The sequence below is a fragment of the Pseudorca crassidens genome, chromosome 2 (assembly GCF_039906515.1).
Source record: "Pseudorca crassidens isolate mPseCra1 chromosome 2, mPseCra1.hap1, whole genome shotgun sequence".
Lineage (NCBI taxonomy): Eukaryota > Metazoa > Chordata > Mammalia > Artiodactyla > Delphinidae > Pseudorca > Pseudorca crassidens.
The window spans coordinates 159,136,607-159,156,438 of record NC_090297.1 but is presented as its reverse complement, the minus strand read 5'-3'; the positions used below and the strand labels follow the sequence as shown (position 1 = coordinate 159,156,438).

At 35.0% G+C, this 19,832-nt stretch overlaps 1 protein-coding gene across 1 annotated transcript in view; it reads left to right on the top strand.

Annotated features, from left to right (window-relative positions):
• ADSS2 (adenylosuccinate synthase 2) overlaps positions 1-19,832 on the top strand; it is a 40,233-nt gene that overhangs the window by 10,253 nt on the left and 10,148 nt on the right. The window contains exons 2-8 of the mRNA XM_067729519.1: positions 3,088-3,190; positions 3,982-4,050; positions 6,174-6,224; positions 14,730-14,796; positions 15,041-15,148; positions 16,168-16,249; positions 19,385-19,511. Coding sequence (XP_067585620.1) covers positions 3,088-3,190; positions 3,982-4,050; positions 6,174-6,224; positions 14,730-14,796; positions 15,041-15,148; positions 16,168-16,249; positions 19,385-19,511 — 607 coding nt within the window. The remainder of the gene's footprint in view (positions 1-3,087; positions 3,191-3,981; positions 4,051-6,173; positions 6,225-14,729; positions 14,797-15,040; positions 15,149-16,167; positions 16,250-19,384; positions 19,512-19,832) is intronic.

The window sequence follows — 19,832 nt, the reverse complement described above, 5'->3', positions numbered from 1 at the left end:
AAAGGAAAATTTTAGGGTTATTCTTGGGTTTATTTAACCATATTTTCCTACTCAGTCAAACAATATAAATGGGATTTAAACCATATAGTAATCCTTAATAAGGCATTGGTTATTGAAAAATCTTGGGCATTGTTTGAGTGAGCAAGCTGTACACTAAAGTGTGATTTCAAGCCTTCTGCAGCTGAACTTTTCCAGCCTGAACCACCACCTGTATGTAAACTTGGAAGGACTCTAAGAATTAAAGCAATTTATCGCCCTCAAGTCATTTATCGCCAATCACAACCACCTGCCTCAAACAAACAAACATATCAGCCACTATCTTTCCATCATTACTTCCTGTCTTGGCAAGATATTATCTAAGAGAGTAGTAGGCTTTGTTACACACAAGAACAACCGAGTTAATAATTATTTCACCAAATGACTAGTATATCTGTAAAAATAACTTTGTGTAAATTATTTCACCAAATGATTAGTATATCTGTAAAAATAACTTTGTGTAAAGGAGACTTACTTTAAAGGTCTACATCAAAATTACAGAGTAGATTGTTTTTTATATTAAGCAAATGATGGATTAAAAAGAAAACTGGTTCTGCTTAAATAATAATGCTTTATTGGTTGTTGATCTCAAAGTCACCAATACTATTAACAATTTAATACAAATTCATTAAATTCAGTGTTTTATAACAAGTTAGAGTAAATAGTTATAATAACAAATTAACACTTTCCTAGGATTTGAGGAAATTTTAGTGAGCTTCATACTCTGAAAAGATTTTTCCTGAAAAGTTGGGGGACGTTTCCTAAATCATAAAAAGTTGTGATAAAAAGGCTAATATTGGTATGAGGGATAGAGTAAAAGGAAAACCGTAAAAACCAAATAAGAATTGTCCTGTGAGTTATTTAAAAAAGACTAAGTTAAGATCAATATATTCTATGTTTTAAGATTCTGTCAGGATTGGTGATAAACCTGCCAAGTGTGAAATAATAGTAAAGTGTGTACCAGGAAGTGTATTGCAACATTGTTAATAATGACAAAAGGTTGGAAACAATCTGAATGTCTTTCTTTGGGACCAGTTTAATAAATTATGTGTCCATATAAAAAGGAATGTAGTGCAGCTGTTCAAAGGATGAGATGTTCTGTTCACAAGGTTATGGAATGAGCTCCAAGATTTGTTAAGTAAAAAAGCAAGCTGCCCAGGTGTGTATCTTTCCTACCATTTGTATAGGTGGAATAAAACAATGTATAAATGTGTTTGTATATGCAAAATTACTTAGGGAAGGACACAGAAAGCTGGTGGTAACAGCAGCCTTGTAGCAGGGAAGGGGAGGGTAGAGTATGGGAAGAACTTCACTTTTTATTGTGCATCCTTCTGTGCCTTTTGTATCATATGCAGATGTTGCCTACAAAAAATAAATAGTAAAAAATATTCACCTGTTGCCTTGATGGTATCAAGTGAAGGAGGTATTGCTTAACACTACCACTTCTGTCCTTCCTGTGTCTTGTCATCTACCTGTTATCTTGTGGACTATAGGCCACCACCACCAAGTCTTTTTTTTTTTTTTTTTTAATTTACACGACATACACTAGTCTTTAAGCAAGGAATTCTTTGCTCTGTACAGTGCAAAACACAGTGTAAATAAGTATTTGCTTTTTTGAAGATTTTTTTGCAGGACCTATTTTTCTGGCATTTTTGTGAATTCATGATGATGATGGTAAAAGTAAGTAAAATACATTTGTCAAATAGCCTTGTGATCAAGTTAAACTAGTCATCCTCAGGAGATATCGTTTTGATTTTTTTTTTTAAATGTCCCACAAAGATGTTGTTAAACCTTTTATTTGTTCAAATATATTCCTAGTTTGTTGTTTATTTTAAAACTTTTGTTAGTATTGTGTAGAAGTTTAAACATAATCAAATTGATTTGTGTCTTTTCCCCATGCTTTTTAAACTTAGAAATATTATCTGGTCACTTAATATTCAGTCTCCTTTGTACCTAATTTTTATAATTCAACTTCACATTTTGTTTCATAGAGTGGAAGTTTCACCATGGGTTTATGCTATGATTCTCAGCTTTAGAGGTTCCTTGACCCAGTGTATTACTTTAGCCAGAGATGAGCAGATTCAAGGAATCGGTCACTAACCAAACTCATGAGACTGATTTTAAAATTTAAAAATTATTCTCCAGGATAACCAATATTTGAGGGATTTACTTGGGAGATATCCTCGTTGATAAGTCCATGTAAGAATAATAATTTTAGGTCACAGAGTTGCTTGACACACTCTTAGGACAATGAGAATTATATGAATATTTATGTCAAGTTAGGGTAACTGGATAGATTTTTCTATTTTAAGGATTTTTTAAGATAAATATCATGGAAAATTAATTAGATTGCTACATGTTCCACATAGTGCCAGAAACAGAATAACAAACTAATTGTTCCCTGTACTTTGTTCGCTTTTTTCTCTCTTTTAAAAAGGGATATGGGACTTCCCTGTTGGCACAGTGGTTAAGAATCTGCCTGCCAATTCAGGGGACACAGGTTCGAGCTCTGGTCTGGGAAGATCCCACATTCCGCGGAGCAACTAAGCCTGTGCACCACAACTACTGAGCCTGCGCTCCAGAGCCCACGAGCCACAATTACTGAGCCCACGTGCCACAACTACTGAAGCCGCGCGCCTAAAGCCCATGCTCCGCGACAAGAGAAGCCACCGCAATGAGAAGCTTGCACATCCCAACAAGAGTAGCCCCCGCTCGCCTTAACTAGAGAAAGCCCGCATGCAGCAATGAAGAGAAGACCCAACCCAGCTAAAAAATAATAATAATAAAATAAAATAAAAAGTGATACGTCTTCCTATCTTCCAGAAACCTGAACTCTCCAATTTCCAGATCCTGTTAGGAATAACCATTCAAGTAGGGAAAGGAGAGAGGATAGACAAACTATTGTAAAGCCTGTAAAGAATAAGTATTCACGGCAAATACTTGGGTTGCCTTATTGACATTTTAGCAGGAGATCATTAATTCACTTTGGAAGGAGATATATTCCTTGTCATATTTATTGTCAGGTTCATTTTTCCCAATCTTGTATTTCAGGGAGGAAATAATGCTGGCCATACAGTTGTTGTAGATTCTGTGGAGTATGATTTTCATCTTTTACCTAGTGGAATAATTAATCCTAATGTTACGGCATTCATTGGTAAGTATATAAACTGAATTTAGGGACTTTTTTTCCCCAATTGATAATAGTGTTTATTTTTCATAATCTAAACTTATTTAATCTCTAATCAAATGATTCATTTATTGCTTATTAATCTTGACAGTGGTACCTTCTGGAATATACCTAACTTTGGCTGTTTTACAACTCTTTTGGATCATTTAGCACTAATAACTTTTTTGGAATGATTACTTTGCATTTATTTCTGATCATTGGCAATCTTAATTGTATAACAAAGTGTTAGATCATCAAATGAATTTTCCAAACACTGTGAAGCATAGTGAGAAATACAAGAGGTCTGTGTTTCATTGACTGGTTCTGAACGCTTATAAGATGCAATCTGATATTTTCTCTTCTAATCTTTCATTTTTAAAAATGCTCATCACAACCCAATAAATTGATTTTATGGCCACTAATAGGTTTGAGTCCCCAATTTGAAAGACTGATCTGGTTCAGTTTGCCTAAAACTATATAACTAGTTTCTTTCAAAATAATAGTTTCACTTTGTTTCAAAGAAATTTCAAGTTATATTGAGTGTAGTTTTAGTGTTTTGTATTCTGTGTATTATGTTCTATTATGTATTTACATTATACTACCGTTTAAAACTTGGAACCATTTCTGTGGTAACTCCCTGATAAGTTAGAATGTCCTCCTAATCAAAGTGCCTCACTCTTCTACTATTCTAGATAAAGGGTTATTGAAGATGTATGGCTATATTATAGATATAGATGTTTAAGTTTGGGATTTGCTTATTTGTGGTTTTTGTTTTTTAGGAAATGGTGTGGTAATTCATCTACCTGGGTTGTTTGAGGAAGCAGAAAAAAATGTTCAAAAAGGAAAAGGTATGAAAGAATGAGTCTGCTTTGTCTGGCAGCCAGTTTTTGTTGTTGTTGTTGTTGTTTTTTTAATGAAGTATTATTGGGCTCTCATTCCAGAAAAACTTAACATTTTTGTCTTCTACTTTAACATTGCAGATTATTGTAGGACAAAATTTTTAATGTCAGTTATTAAATTTTATTCATTATCATCAGTGTTCTAAACAAAAGACAAACATAACAAGGTCATTGTGTAAGTCCTGATTTTTTACACATTGGTCATCTGCAAACTCTAGGTAGCTAGAATTACTATATGCTGGTGGCAAAACTCTAGGAAATTCACGAGTTCATTTTGTCATTTGTGCTCGTTAGCATCCACTTCTACACAAGCCAAAAATTAGCTTAAGGCAGTCAGAGAGCCACTGTAGCCCATTTTGTGCACTTTTAGTCTCATTTCCTAGAGGATCTGGAACTCCCTTGGTTACTATAACCTAGGGACAAAAGAGGTTTTTTAGGTCCCTGCCTCCAAAGGAGGGAAATGCTTCTTCTATGCAATGTATCCACTTCCATCTTTAAAAAAAAGACTTGATTTCCTGCCTTTTCTAATCTCTTCTGGATTTTTGGAAGTCTGTTTACATTCAGTTAGGCTACCTTGCTAGGGTTTGAGGGGAATGTGGCAATGCAAATGATACACAATTGAGGAAAAGCATTAGTATAGTTCTCCCTTAGCTCATATTTAAAGAATTAAATTCTATTACATCGTTAAAGTTTATTTTTCACGTTTAAAAGTGGCAGTCCATCCTCAAGTGTTCCTAACAACTAAATCTGACTTCACAGAATCCTGTCTTGCTATTATCTCTGTTGTCTTCCCTGCACTTTTACCTGTGTGTTGTGTCTGCCTTTTTAATTGGTCACCTTGAGGTTCCCTTGCTGCTCTCTGCTGTCCTTCATCCCCTTTACAATTTTGCCCTACTCTTTTTCCTTCTGGCCTATCTAACCCAGCTGAATCTACTTTATTGAGTTTCTTTGTAATATTTTGTTATAATATTCCCTAAGCAAACTTTAGAATACGTGTTACATGTCAAAAACAGCTATAGAGCGGGAGGCTTAATAACTTCTTTAATCTGTAAGGAATATTTGTTAAACAAATCTTTGGATATTATCAAAATTAACAATTTTTAATATTCAAATGCTAATTTTGAAAATAGGGCTCAGTGGCTTATCCTTAGAATGCATATAGCCTACTAAGTTAACTCTCTTTAAAGAAGAATATTTAGATTCATTTATTTATTCATTCAACAATCATTTTTCTTGAACATTTATTGGATGACAGACCCCATACTATGAAAATTCATGGCCCCTACTCTCAGGCATTCACACTTAAATGGGGAGACACATGTATCTTCTTATAGTTCAGTGTGATAAGTGCAGTAATTGATAGTACTTTGGAGGAATTAGAACATTTTATTATTTTGTTTAATCACACTTTTTTTTTTTTTGGTACGCGGGCCTCTCACTGTTGTGGCCTCTCCCGTTGCGGAGCACAGGCTCCGGATGCGCAGGCTCAGCGTCCATGGCTCACGGGCGTAGCCGCTCCGCGGCATGTGGGATCTTCCCAGACCGGGGCACGAATGCGTGTCCCCTGCGTTGGCAGGCAGACTCTCAACCACTGCACCACCAGGGAAGCCCTAATCACACTTTTTATAATTGTCTTTTGGGAAAGGGTGCCATACCCCAAATTAACTCCTTTTCTCAAAATTCTCTCCTTGCTTTGAACTTCACCCACACTCCCTCACATCCCACCCCCCCACCTCTCCACACCCCCCCCAACCCCCCCCACCCCCACCCCAACAAAATGATACTTCCTACCATTTCTGTTTTGGATTCCTGAAAGTATTTTATGAGGCTATGGCTGGCTTGAGTTTGGAGCTTTTTAGAGCAAAACATTTAGAAGGAATTTGTGAATGACTTTGTATAATGAATGACAGGTGAGAAAATTCTTATTAAACATATTTCCTATGCAGAAGAAAAGATGCTAAAATGATTACTTAGGTGAAAAAGACTTTTAAACAGTGTATTTCTAAGGAAATTAAGTCTAAAAATTATACAAAATGTACAATTAAATGTATCTTTTTTTCCCTTCCCTCTAGGTCTGGAAGGCTGGGAAAAAAGGCTTATCATATCTGACCGAGCTCATATTGGTAAGGGGGATGTAATACATTTATTTATAACTGTCTTTTTATCAGAAACATCACATGAAAGCATTTAGTAGCCAATTTGTCTTTAATTTTACTGAACACTAAGTAGGATGAATTGTAATAATTGGGTTCAGATACATGGAATCTTATTCATTTTTTTCTTTTGTTTTTAATAAGGGCTAGGTTAAAATTTACCTATTTCTGAAGAATTAGCTAATCAGATGAATAATTTAAGCAGTATTTCATGAGACATCGCTACTTCTATTAAAAAATAAGTCACATTAAAATACAAAGAGCTTTTATTTGCACATATTAATACTCATGTAAAAGTAGGTCTCCCATCGGGCAAGTCTTTAGAGTGATTCATTGTACCTAAAATGTAATAATACTGCTTTTTAAATGATGCAGATTTTATTCAGACTAGCCTTCTCCTCCATTGGTTACAACAAACTGGATTCTAAAATTAATTTCAACCACCACCAGTATATTTGAAGTTTGTTTCCCTGTTATTATCCTATCTCTGAAGTGATAGCATTTTTAATTACCAGTGACATGATTAAGAGGCAATAGCCAGGAAAGAGAGAACTATAAACCATGTAAGAACTTCTGGGATTGATTAGAACTCTTAAATTGTCTTTAAATATGTATGTCTCCTGAGGCAGTAGCTGCTCTAGTTTTAGCATTGACCTCCATTTAAGAGGCAACCCCATCAAAATTTTCTTAAGTACCTCCAAATAACAATCACAGATTTGAATACTATGCATAGGAAATCAATAAAATAACTTATTTGAAGTAAACTGTACTGGATTGACATACAGCTTTTATGTGAAAACTCCCTTTTCATTTCATAGTTTGCCATAGGCTTCTTAATCTATAAAATCTGAAAAGAACAATTTGTGATTACCACTGCAAAACACTTTTATATTAGTTCATATTATCGTATATGTTGTCCATGAGTAGATTGGTATTCCCATACTGAAGACTTTGCTAGTTGTTAGTGTGACTAGATAACATGTAAAGAATACATACTTATGTATTTTCCATAAAACAAAGTAGGCTGTGAGTCATTTGTATTTCACCTATTTAAACTATGAAAATATTAACTATCAATTATACTTGTGTTTAAACTGACCCTTTTCTTTGAAGAGCTCATAGTTTTTTATTTTTTAGCAAAACTGCAATTTATGTTTCCAGAGTAATAGCGTAGATGCATAACTAGACAAAAAAAGAAAGTAGGAAGCTTTGCAGTCCCAAATAATAACATGTAATTTGGATGAGGACAAAAAGGTTTCATTTTGCTTTTATGAGGAAGGAGGTTATAAATCTGTCATGTTTGTTGGCCATTTTAAGCTTCTGATTAAAAAAGAGAATCATACTCAGCCTGTCACCTATATAGTTTAAAATATTTTTTGGTTATTACCTTAGTACTTTTAAACTTTTACATATCATCACTATAGGGCTGTAATATAGGAAGCAATATTGTATTATTTTTCTTACTGACAGTCTCTTAGGTATATAATGAAAATTATATTTTTGTGCATTACTTTTGTAGTGTTTTTTTGGCCTCTCCCGTTGCGGAGCATAGGCTCCGGACGCGCAGGCCCAGTGGCCATGGCTCACGGGCCCGGCCGCTCCGTGGCATGTGGGATCTACCTGGACCGGGGCACGAACCCGTGTTCCCTGCATCTGCAGGTGTGGACTCTCAACAACTGCGCCACCAGGGAAGCCCTGTTTTGTAGTGTTTTTTATCTGCTTACACTCACTAATCATTAACCTTATATATATTTTATTTTGTTAACATGAGTCATCTTTAACTTTCTAGTTTTTATGTATGGCCTTTTGGTATTCATTGCCTCTGTCTTGTGAATAAATGATGAAAGCCGCTACTTATCTTCAGAACTTTGTAATGGTCCTCTGTCATCTGCTATGTGAAATTCAATATCAGAATACCACAATTTAGCATTGCAAAATAGGATAATACCTAGTATGTACTCTCTGAGTAACTTATAACATTAATGCACATAATCAGGTAAGTAGTTCGGCCATGTGTAGATGTAAATATATGCTGATGGATATCAATCTGTTGAAAAGAACATGGTGTTAAGAGAGATACCTGTGTTCCTGCCTGGATTCTCCACCTTTTTTCATTATAAATGCTTTGGGTCTGTCACTTGACAGTTTGCATTCTTGAACGTAGCACAGTGGTTAAGCAAGTTACTTAATTCCTTTAGAGTACAAAAACCAAAGAAAATACTAATACAAAGGGGTCAAAGGACCAGAATAATAGGAAAGTAATGTGGTTTAAATTGTAACAAATGTGAATTAATTTTTAAATTTTAAAATGTATTATATTTATTTAATAATGGTTTTTCCTTTTCCATAAATTGATATTCTTAAAGGAGAGTATTTCTTAGAGGAGAAGTAGTTAGAGGAGAACTGAGCCCAGAGAGGATAGCTCTGACTAAAATTTAGATATTAGTAGTAATATGTATAATAATATATGTATTCTTTAAAACATGTGTTATTAAAATGTCTATAAGAAACATGTATTTTTAGTACAGTCAATTCTGAAATGGTGAAAAGAAGTAAATAATGTTATCAAAAAATCAAATCAAACTAACTAGAAAATTGCTGAGAATCATTGCTATGTAACCACTTCACATTTTTGCTTCAGGGACTCTCTTACCATAGGACTGAAAGGACAGTTCTCTAAGTGCCATGGTAATTATGGCATTAGAACTCTCATTTCAGTACGGAGCACAAAACCTAGTCTGGTACATAGATGCTTAAAAATATTAATTCTTTCCAAGGATTTTAAAAATTTCTCATAAAATCCTGAGATTGTCAGTACAAAGTATGATGGGTGATATGGAGTATAGTATAATACAATTACAGGTTTTAGAATTTTAGGGATCTGGATCCAAATGTTGTGTTTGTGTCCTCTGGCAAGTTATTTGTCTTCCAGGCATTAGTCCCCCCATCGGTAACAATGTCTCACACAAGGCTGTGCCCGTGTGGGAAAGAGTTTTAGCTGTTTTATTCATAAATATGCCCAGCACCTAACTTAGGTGCCCTACCCCACTTGGCCAAGATGTATTACTTTTTCATCTGGAGGCATACTGTCCTGTAGTTTTTTAGTTTTAGTGCCTTCATTTTTCTGAAAGAGTACATGTAGGGTTGGTATTATTTCCTTTTAAATGTTGGCTAGAATCTCTGAGGGGATGTTTTTAGTTATAAATTCCACTTCTTTAACAGATATGGAGAGATTCAGGTTTTTCTGTTTCTTTTTGTGTCAGTTTTGGTAATTTATGTTTTTTCAAGGACTGTATTCATTTCATCCAACTTGTCAAATTACTGGCATAAGGTTTTTAATGTTTGTATATTATCCTTTTAATTTCTGTAGTTTGCAGTGATGTCCTTTCTTTTATTCCTGGTATTGGTAATTTGTATCTTCTCTCATTTTCTCTTGATCAGTCTAACTAGAGCTTTCTCCATTTTATTGATTTTGAGTTTTTTCCCCAAAGAATAAGCATTTGATTATGTTTATTTTCTATTTCATTGGTTTCAGCTCTTTATTAGTCCATTCTTTCTACTTTCTTTGGGTTTAATTTGCTCTCTTTTTTTTTAGCCTCTTTAGAAGCTTATTAGATTATTTATTTTAGACTTTTTTTAATATAAGCATTTAAAGTTATACATGTCTCTCTAACACTATTTTAATTGCATTTCCAAACACTGACATTTTGTATGTTTATTTCCATTCAGTTGAAAATACTTTGTAATTTTTTTGTGATTTCCATTTAATCCATGAGTTAAATATGATGCTTATGTTTCTAAATATTGGAAGATTTTCCTGATTTCTCTCTATTATTTATTTCTAATTTAATTTTGTTGTAGACAGAATATACTCTGTACAATCTTAGCCTTTTAAAATTTGTTGAGATTTGTTTTATGACCCATTATGTGGCCTGTTTTGATTAAGGTTCTACATGCATTTAGAATATGTGCTCTGTTCTTGTTGAGTAGTGTTCTTTAAATGTCAATTAAATCAAATTGGAAGATAGCATCGTTCAGATCTTCTGTATCCTAAGTGATTTTCTATTTACTTGCTCTGTCAGCTACTGAGAGAGAGGCATGTTAAAAACCTCCAACAATAATTGTGGATTTGTCTATTAATTTCTTTTCAACTCTGTAAGTTTTTGCTTTGTGTGCTTTGAAGCTGTTAGGTGCATGTGTATTTAAAATTATGTTTTTTGATGAATTAGCTCTTTCGTCATTGTGAAATGTCCTCTTTATTTATGGTGATATTTCTTATACTGAAGTCTACTTTGATATTAATATAGCCACTAGAGCTTTCTTAAGATTAGTGTATCTTTTTCCATCCTCTAATGATCTTTAATCTATTTATATCTTTATATTTATGGCTCATTTATTGTCGACAAGATGTATTTGGGCCTTGCTGTTTATTCATTGTGACAATGTGCCTTTTAATTGGAATGTTTTGACCATTTACTTCTAGTACAGCTAATTAGCAGTATGGTTGAATTTATATCTGCCCATTGTTTTCTATTTGTTTTTTTTCTTCTTTCCTGATTTCTTTGGGATTTGATATTTTAAATATTATCTCCACTATTAGCTTATGAGCTATACCTCTTGTTTTATGAATTTTGGAAGTTGCTCTAGGGTTTATAGTGTGCATCTTTAAATTTCTCATGATCTACCTTAAAATAATGTAACATTTAACCTAAGGACCTTACAACAAAATGCTTGCATTTCCTTGTAAAGTCCTTTGTGTTATTATTGTCATACATTTCATGTCTACACTGTTATAAACTCCACAATACATTGCTAATATTTTTGTAACAATCAGTTTTCCTTTAAAGAAATTTAAAAATGACTAAGTTGTTGGCCAATTCTTTACATTAGCATACTTAAGCAAGTATGCAAAGAACTATGTTGCATCATAATTGTGCCCCTTCCCATTGAATCTCATAACAAAATTTTAATATAAGAGATGTTTATTGAGGAAAAGAGACCTGAGAAATGACTGAGAGTTTAAAATTTTTTTAAGCATTTGAAATCCAAGGTTTGCTGGGTGTCTGTCCTTTGATTCAACAGCTGTTGGAAGCCTACTCTATGTCAGGTGTGGTGTTGGGCACTGAGGATTCAGCAGTAGAAAAGATAAAAGTCCCTTAATGGAGCTATAGTAGGGAGCACAGGTATGTAATGTACCATGGTATATAGTGATACGTTCTGAGGAGAAAAAGTAAATCAGAGAAAGGAGACCGGTAGTGTCAGGCATTTGGAGGAGGTGGGTGGGGAACTATAATTTTAGATAAAGTGGCCAGGGAGGTTTCACTGAGAAGATGACATTTGAGTAAGAACCTGAAGGAGACGCAAGATGAATAAGGTCTAGAGATATGCTGTACAATCTTGAGGTTATAGATTACAATACTGTATTGTGACTTAAAGTGGTCATATTAAAAGAAAAAAAAAAACTTAAAAAAAAAAAGACCTGAGAAGGTGTGAGAAGCAAGCAAAGTGGATATTACATGTCCTGAGGCTCACACTGGACACTTTAATACAGTATAAAAATAGTGTTAATAAAACTTAACTCTGATAATTAAAAAATAATAAGATGGTGTTAATAAAACTTAATTACTGAAGGTACACAATTATCTTTAATTAAAAAAATTAGACTGAATCCCCAAGGTGGCATTTTGTGTTTTCAGTATCTAGGCTGTAGAGAATGGAAGAGATATTCGAGCAACTTTAGACAAAGACTGTTCTTTCAAAAACAGTAGTTGTGGTGGTATTAAGGCTCCACGCCATGATGAAGCTTCATGAAAGTGATGATTCTGATTGTACTCTTAGCTTCCTGGAACCTAGAAAAACCTAAGAAAACATTAGCTCTACGGCAAGGTACTTGGCTCACCTGCTTTCCAACAACTATTTGTGATTTGCCAGTTGCCTCTGTAACTTCTTTGAACATAAAAAATAAAACATGCTGAAATGCAAATACTTTTTTATTCAAAAGAAGTGGCGTACTCCAAGGTCTCAATCTTGTCCTAACTGATTTGCAAAGTCTGAGTTTAGTGAAACAGCTCTTAAGAACTATTCTGGCCTCTCAAACGTAGATGAGAAAGGCTAGGCTGGGCACCAAAATAGGAACATCGTGATGAACTAATCGTTATAGTATATAATAGCGATCTATTGGCCAAGGTTTAGAATCCATGTCATAGAAAAAAGTAAACATTTTAACATACCGCGTAATATAGAAGGTGCGGCACAAATGGTATACACATATTTTACTCCTTTAATCAGCATGTACCTTATTATACAGAGCCTTCTAGTACCTGAAAAGGGTACTCTGTTAACCAAGGAGGTGAAAGACCTGTACACTGAAAACTATAAGACAGTGATGAAAGATATTGAAGAAGAAACCAATAAATGGAAAGGTATTCCATGCTTATGGATTGGAAGGATTAATGCTGTTAAAATGTTCGTACAACCCAAAGCACTGTACAGATTCAGTGCATTTGGAATTCAGTGTGTTCAGTTACATTGGAATTCAGTGCAATTCCAATGGCATTTTCCACAGAAATAGAACAAACAATTGTGAAGTTTTTGTGGAACCACAGAAGACCCAAAATAGCCAAAGCAATCTTGAGAAAGAATAAAGCTGCAGGCATTATGCTTCCTGATTTCAAATTATGTTACAAAGCTATAGTCATTTAAAAAACAGTATGGCTTTGGCATAAAAACAGACACACAGATCAATGGAATGGAATAAGGGGCTCCAAAATAAACCCACACATATGTATTCAATTAATGTACAACAAAGGAGCCAAGAATATACAATGGGGAAGGGACAGTCTTTTCAATAAATGGTGTTGGGAGAATTAGAGTGCTACATGCGAAAGAATGAAACTGGACCGCTATCTCAGGCTATACACGAAAACTAACTCAAAATAAGATTAAAGACTTGAACCTAAGACCTGAAACCATAAAACTCCTAGAAGAAAACATAGATGGTAAACTCCATAACACTGGTCTTCGTAATGATTTTTTTTATTTAACACTGAAAGCAAAGGCAACAAAAGCAAAAATAATCAAATGGGATTACATCAAACTAAAAAACTTTAGTACAGCAAGGGAAACCATCAACAATATGAAAAGGCAAGCTACAGAAAGGCGAAATAGTTGCAAATCATATATCTGATAAGGGGTTAATATCTAAAATATTATAAAGAACTCATACAACACAAGAGAAAAAAAAACAATTTAAAAAAGGACAGGAACTGAACATACATTTTTCCACGGAAGACATTAAAGATCACCAACAGGTACATGCAGAGGTGCTCAACGTCACTAATCGTTAGGAAAGTACAAATCAAAATCACAATGAGGTAATCACACTTGTCAGAATGTCATCAAAAAGACAAGAGATATGGGCTTCCCTGGTGGCGCAGTGGTTGAGAGTCCACCTGCCGATGCAGGGAACACGGGTTCGTGCCCCAGTCCGGGAAGATCCCACATGCCGCGGAGCTGCTGGGCCCGTGAGCCATGGACGCTGAGCCTGCGCATCCGGAGCCTGTGCTCCGCAACGGGAGAGGCCACAACAGTGAGAGGCCCGCGTACCGCAAAAAAAAAAAAAAAAAAAAGACGAGATAACAAGTGTTGGTGAGGATGTGGAGAAAAGGAAACCCTTGTGCACTGTTGGTGGGAATGTAAATTCGTGTCTCGGGGAAAACAGTACAGAGAGGGAAGGGGAGAAGAAGAGGGAGAGAGAAGAGAGAGAAGGCATAGAGGCGTATTCAGACAGGAAAAACATATGCCTTGGAGCCAAGGACTTAAAAGAATGCCTATATGATGGTATGGGAGGGCAGAAAGGGGGCAGAGCATAGTGTAAGATGAAAGGGCAGACTATTCAAGGAGCACATGTAAAATAGTTTTGTCTTTTCCTTTTAAGCATTAGAAAGATACTGAGTTTTAAAGACAACAGTGGTGATATATCTGTGTGTTGGAAAGATGACTGTGGCTGCATTAAAAGGTAGGAATTAGAGGTGTCCAAGAGTGGAAATAGGTACACTCATTAGGAGGCTACAGCTTTAGTGAGAGGTGATGGAAGCTTGGGACCAGTGAGGAAGAGGGAGATAATTAACATAATCCCTAGATTTCTGGAGTCCAGAACTTCAAGAGGATATCTTAGTAAACTGAGCTTTATAGAATTGTAGGGTAGGGTACTCCAGAATCACTCTCTTAAGGACTCATTTCTAAAAATAGAATAGATTGCAATATATGGGAATGAATGATCAGGCATACTTTCATATTAATATACCAGTTAGTATTATAATCTTCACTCCCACCATTATTGTTGCTTTTTAAAATGTATCCATTCAATTTGTCATAAAGAAATTAGGCTTAAGGAATTTATAACTTCAGTAATTTAAAATGCAGCTTTCCTGTATTTTGTCTCAACAACAACTGATTTTGTTTTTTCCCCCTCAGTATTTGATTTTCATCAAGCGGCTGATGGTATCCAGGAACAACAGAGACAAGAACAAGCAGGAAAAAAGTATGTTTTTTTGTGTGTGTGTGTATGTGCAGTTTAAGCATATCTAGTCTTTTTTGTTTAAATTCTAGGCCAGAAGTTTAAGAAAAATAACTATTAGGATATCCTTTTTAGATTTCAGAGAAAATAAGACTGTGAAAATAAACTTAAAGGAAATAGCATAAAAATTTCATTCTTTGTGTTGATCTGACCATAAGAACTGCATCTTTCTTTTCTAACTCAGAGCTTGTTTTGATTTATTTTAAAGTTTGGGTACCACAAAAAAGGGCATTGGCCCAGTTTATTCTTCCAAAGCTGCTCGGAGTGGACTCAGGATGTGTGATCTTGTTTCTGACTTTGATGGCTTCTCTGAGAGGTAACTACCTTGTATTTCAAAATGGAAAGAGCAAATGGATTTTTAGGATTTTTAAAACCCAATATGCAAATTGATAAAAATCAGTATTCTAGTTGAGTAGTGGTAGTTGGCTTTTTTGTTTCATTTGAAATATTAAAGTTTTTTTATTACATTTGAATTGGTCCTTAATTTGAAATTAACTTCACGAAAACAACATGATGTTGATATCATATCATTACCACAAAAAGACAAAGCCAAAATTATATTTAAGGATTGGAGTTTGGAATGTTTTAATGAGAAATAGAGATGCTTCCAGGGGGATGTGGCAGTGCTGTGGTGGGGTCACCACAGCCTAGGGTCCTCGGATTTTCAGGTCCAAAGACTCTGTTGTGTCCTCCCACCGGGAAATAATTAGGCTCTCAGGTACTGGTGAACTATTGCGTATCAAGCTCACCTTGAAAAATAGAAATGCCCCATTGACACTTAATCTCTGTAGAAAAAATCTCCGTGGGAAACCTGATAATCATCCGAAAACTGTATGGTGACTCAGTGATGAGGCGTTAGTTGGTCACATCTAATAACAGATGGCATCAGAGATCACTCGCTGTATCCATTTTCAGTCAGCAGTTTGTCTGTCTGCACTGTTGGGACACCTCCACTAAGAATATTGGAGACAAATTGCTAATGCCTGCCTCTGTCTCTCTTAAAAGCGTCATTTTAGACCGTCCCCTTTTGTCTTTCATGCAGTACAATATAGTTAATTCGATTTAAGTCTTGTGGTTACAGATTTCAGTCATTCCCTCCTCCTCCCACCCCTCACCTTAATTATATTGTTGATATCCCTATCAGTAAAAAATATTTTGAGTGTATCATTTATTCATATGACTGATCTTCTTTATTAGATTCTATTTCTCAGAGTGTAACTTCAGTTTGGGGATTGTTACTAAGACCACTTATCTCCAGAAACCATTTGAATCAAATGAAATTATTCAGAATATTTTTAAACAGAGCTGAGGTCTTGATTTATCTGTAATTTTCAGGTTCAAAGTTTTGGCTAACCAGTACAAATCTATATACCCCACGCTGGAAATAGACATTGAAGGTGAATTACAAAAACTCAAGGTAATGCTTTCTGACATTTATAATGTCCTTTTTAAAACTCGTTTGCCAAATTGGCATCTAGATCTTTCATTCATTCAGTCTTTGTATTAGGAACTGAAAATATAAGGTTGAAGAACATGTGGTTAATAAGTGCCACACAGATATGTATAAAGTATTATAGGTAAGAAATGGTGAAGTGAATTTGTAATTTTAAGTCTAAAAGCATATAGCCTAAAAGGATGTGGCATGTTTGAGTAACTTTACATGATGTAGCTTAAACAAAATATTGAGTGGGGAGCAGGGAGCAAGAATAAAGTGCCTGAAAATAAAATTAGACAAGTAGGGAGCAAATCATAGGTCTTATGCTGGCCTTATATGCAGTGATAGGGAGTTTAGCTATTGAATAATTTTTGAGCAGAAAAAAAGACTAGCTTTGTATCATATAAAAATCACTCATAGGAATTTGGGGGATAGATCAACAAAGGGACAAGTAAGAGATGATAACTTTTAAAACTAACCAGCCCATTTAGGACTGTTACCCCATAGGGTCAATTTCTTTAGCACTGTACTCTTAAGAGACAAGTAAGGTAACTGGCCAAAGATTAGGCCCACAGTTGGTGCCTGAGTTAGCCAGTAGTCAAGTTGCCTATCCTCTCCACCCTTCCATTCTTCCAAAATCTTTGGTGAGTTTCAAGCTGCTTCTCATGTGTCTGATTGTCGCTCTTAAATAAGTATGACATCAATTCCAGAACTGAATAGGAATTTACATACCTGATATGTCATTTTAGAATTGTTGCAGGCCTTAGGTCTAGCCACTCACTGAATTTCTAAAAAAAAAATGACCTCCAAGGAACATTATAAATGTTAAGTATTTGGATTTCAGTGTATGGATTGTTGCTTGGAATAGACTGCCATTTTGTTTTCATTCTGTCATGCAACAAATATTTTAAATTTATTACTAGCAACTTGGAAATATTTACGTGCTAAAGTATGGGTATATCTTTTCAATTATATTTTATACATGTTCTGAATGAAAGTAAAGTAGGTGAATAATAATGACCAGAATTAGGTAAAAAGATTCTTAATAGGTGATAAAAAATATTTCCCCCTTATCCTTGGTTTCACTTTTCATGGTTTCAGTTTCCCATGGTCAACTGCAAAACAACTCATAAGTTTTAAATTTGAGAATATCTGAGTAGTGTGATGAAATCTCTTGCTGTTCTGCTCCATCCTGCCCAAGATGTCAGTCATCCCTTTGTCCAATGCATCCCACCCATTAGTCACTTAGCAGCCATTTCACTTATCAGATCGACTGTCATAGTATCACAGTGCTTATATTCAAGTGACCCTTATTTTACTTACTAACGGCCCCAAAGCACAAGAGTTGTGATGCTGGCAATTTGGATACACCAAAGAGAAGCCATACAGTTTTTCCTTTAAGTGAAAAGGTGAAAGTTCTCAACTTAATCAGGAAAGAGAAAAAATCATATGCTGAGTTGGTAAGGTCTACAGTAAGAATGAATCTTCTTCTATCCATGAAATTGTGAAGAAGGAAGAAGAAATTTGTGCTAGTTTTGCTGTTGAACCTCAAACTGCAAAAGTATAACAATGCATGATAAGTGCCTAGGATGAAAAAGACATTAAATTTGTACAGTAAGATATTTTGAGGGAGAGAGAGGCCATATTTATATAACTTTTATTACAGTATATTGTCATACTTGTTCTATTTTATTATTGGGTATTGTTGTTAATCTCTTACTGTGCCTAATTTATAAATTAAACATTATCATAGGTATGTATGTATAGGAAAAAACACAGTGTATGCAGTTTGGTACTGTCTGTGGTTTCAGGCATCCCCTGGGGGTCTTGGAACCTATCCTCCTAGGATAAGGGGGGGACTACTATATGTTGAACCAAGACTTTAAGGAACAAGGGTTGTGATGAATGGTACGGTCATTTCAGGCATTAAAAAAAAGGACTAAAACAGGAAGAAGCATGAGATTGGGGACTAGAGCCAAGGGGGGAATTATATTTTCATCAATAGGTATACCATACTCAGGTGAGTTCATGAGTGGATCCTGGAATTTCCATACTAGTCTGGCTAAATATTTAAACATGGTTGAAACTAGATTTTATTGTAGTTATACTATAAGCTTTGGGGAAACTCTTGTTTATATTATATTTTTAATTGAATTCCTAAAATTAAGCAGTATTATTAATACTTTAAACGTGTTTTGAGAAAGTTTTTCATGTTTGTGTGTATGTTAGTATTTGATATTATCTACTAGTAATACTGCTAAGGTATTTTACTGTAATGGAATACAATGGGAAAAGAATAAAAGAATATTAGTAGTCAATTACTGATACTTACATGCTTGGCAGTGTCACTTGTGGCCTTCACCACATTTTGAGAAAAACCTTGATGCAGCTTATGGTTATATGGGCTATAACTTCTGCTTTTCTAATACCTACAAAATATAAAAGCATAATGTAATATATTCAGTTGTTTATTTTCCTGAAAGCTGGTTTATGAAGTATGAGTACTTGGCTATTTGGAAGATTGTCATGATTATTTGCAGTGAGGTTAAAATAGAACCTTTGGGGCTTCCCTGGTGGCACAGTGGTTGAGAGTCCACCTGCCGATGCAGGGGACACGGGTTCGTGCCCTGGTCCGGGAAGATCCCACGTGCCACAGAGTGGCTGGGCCCGTGAGCCATGGCCGCTGGGCCTGCGCGTCCGGAACCTGTGCTCCGCAACGGGAGAGGCCCGCGTACCGCAAAAAAAAAAAAAAAAAAAAAATAGAACCTTTGAATTTCATTGTATCTCTACTTTTCTTGAAATAGTATCTCTTTTCTGGTTCTGGAGAATCAGCATGGCCTTATATGCAGTGATAGGGAGTTTAGCTATTGAATAATTTTTGAGCAGAAAAAAGACTAGCTTTGTATCATATAAAAATCACTCATAGGAATTTGGGGGATAGATCAACAAAGGGACAAAGCCAATCCAAATGTTGCATTAGGGTAAGCACCGTCACCAATCCCTTTCTACTTTGCATTGGTCAGTTTTCACTGTCAAAGTCAGGTAATTTTTACTCGTATTGGTTTCATTGTAAATTTATTAGTATACGTTGAACTTGGTTTTTGTCTTTGTATATAGAGTTATATGGAAAGGATTAAACCAATGGTGAGAGATGGAGTTTATTTCCTATATGAGGCTCTACATGGACCACCAAAGAAAATCTTGGTAGAAGGTGCGAATGCAGCACTACTAGATATTGATTTTGGTAAGTGAGATATGACTTATGGGGAGCTTAACTGAGTCCTAAATTGCTTAAGATATAAATAATTAACGTTAGCATTAAAGGATTTTAAAATAAGGCTTTTTGCTTGTATATTCAGGAATGATGAAAGTTTGTCATCTTATGCTAACCCTTTTTTTAAAAAAGGAATATTTTGTGTTAAGTTCTGCAGTTCATTAGAAAAATGAAATCACTATTTGGGTCAGTGGGTTTGGGTTTTTATAAACTGTGATTTTTTTTTGTTGTTTGGTTTATGGTTCAATTCCAGACCTCATTTCCTTGGAACTGTAAGATGATGAGATGAAT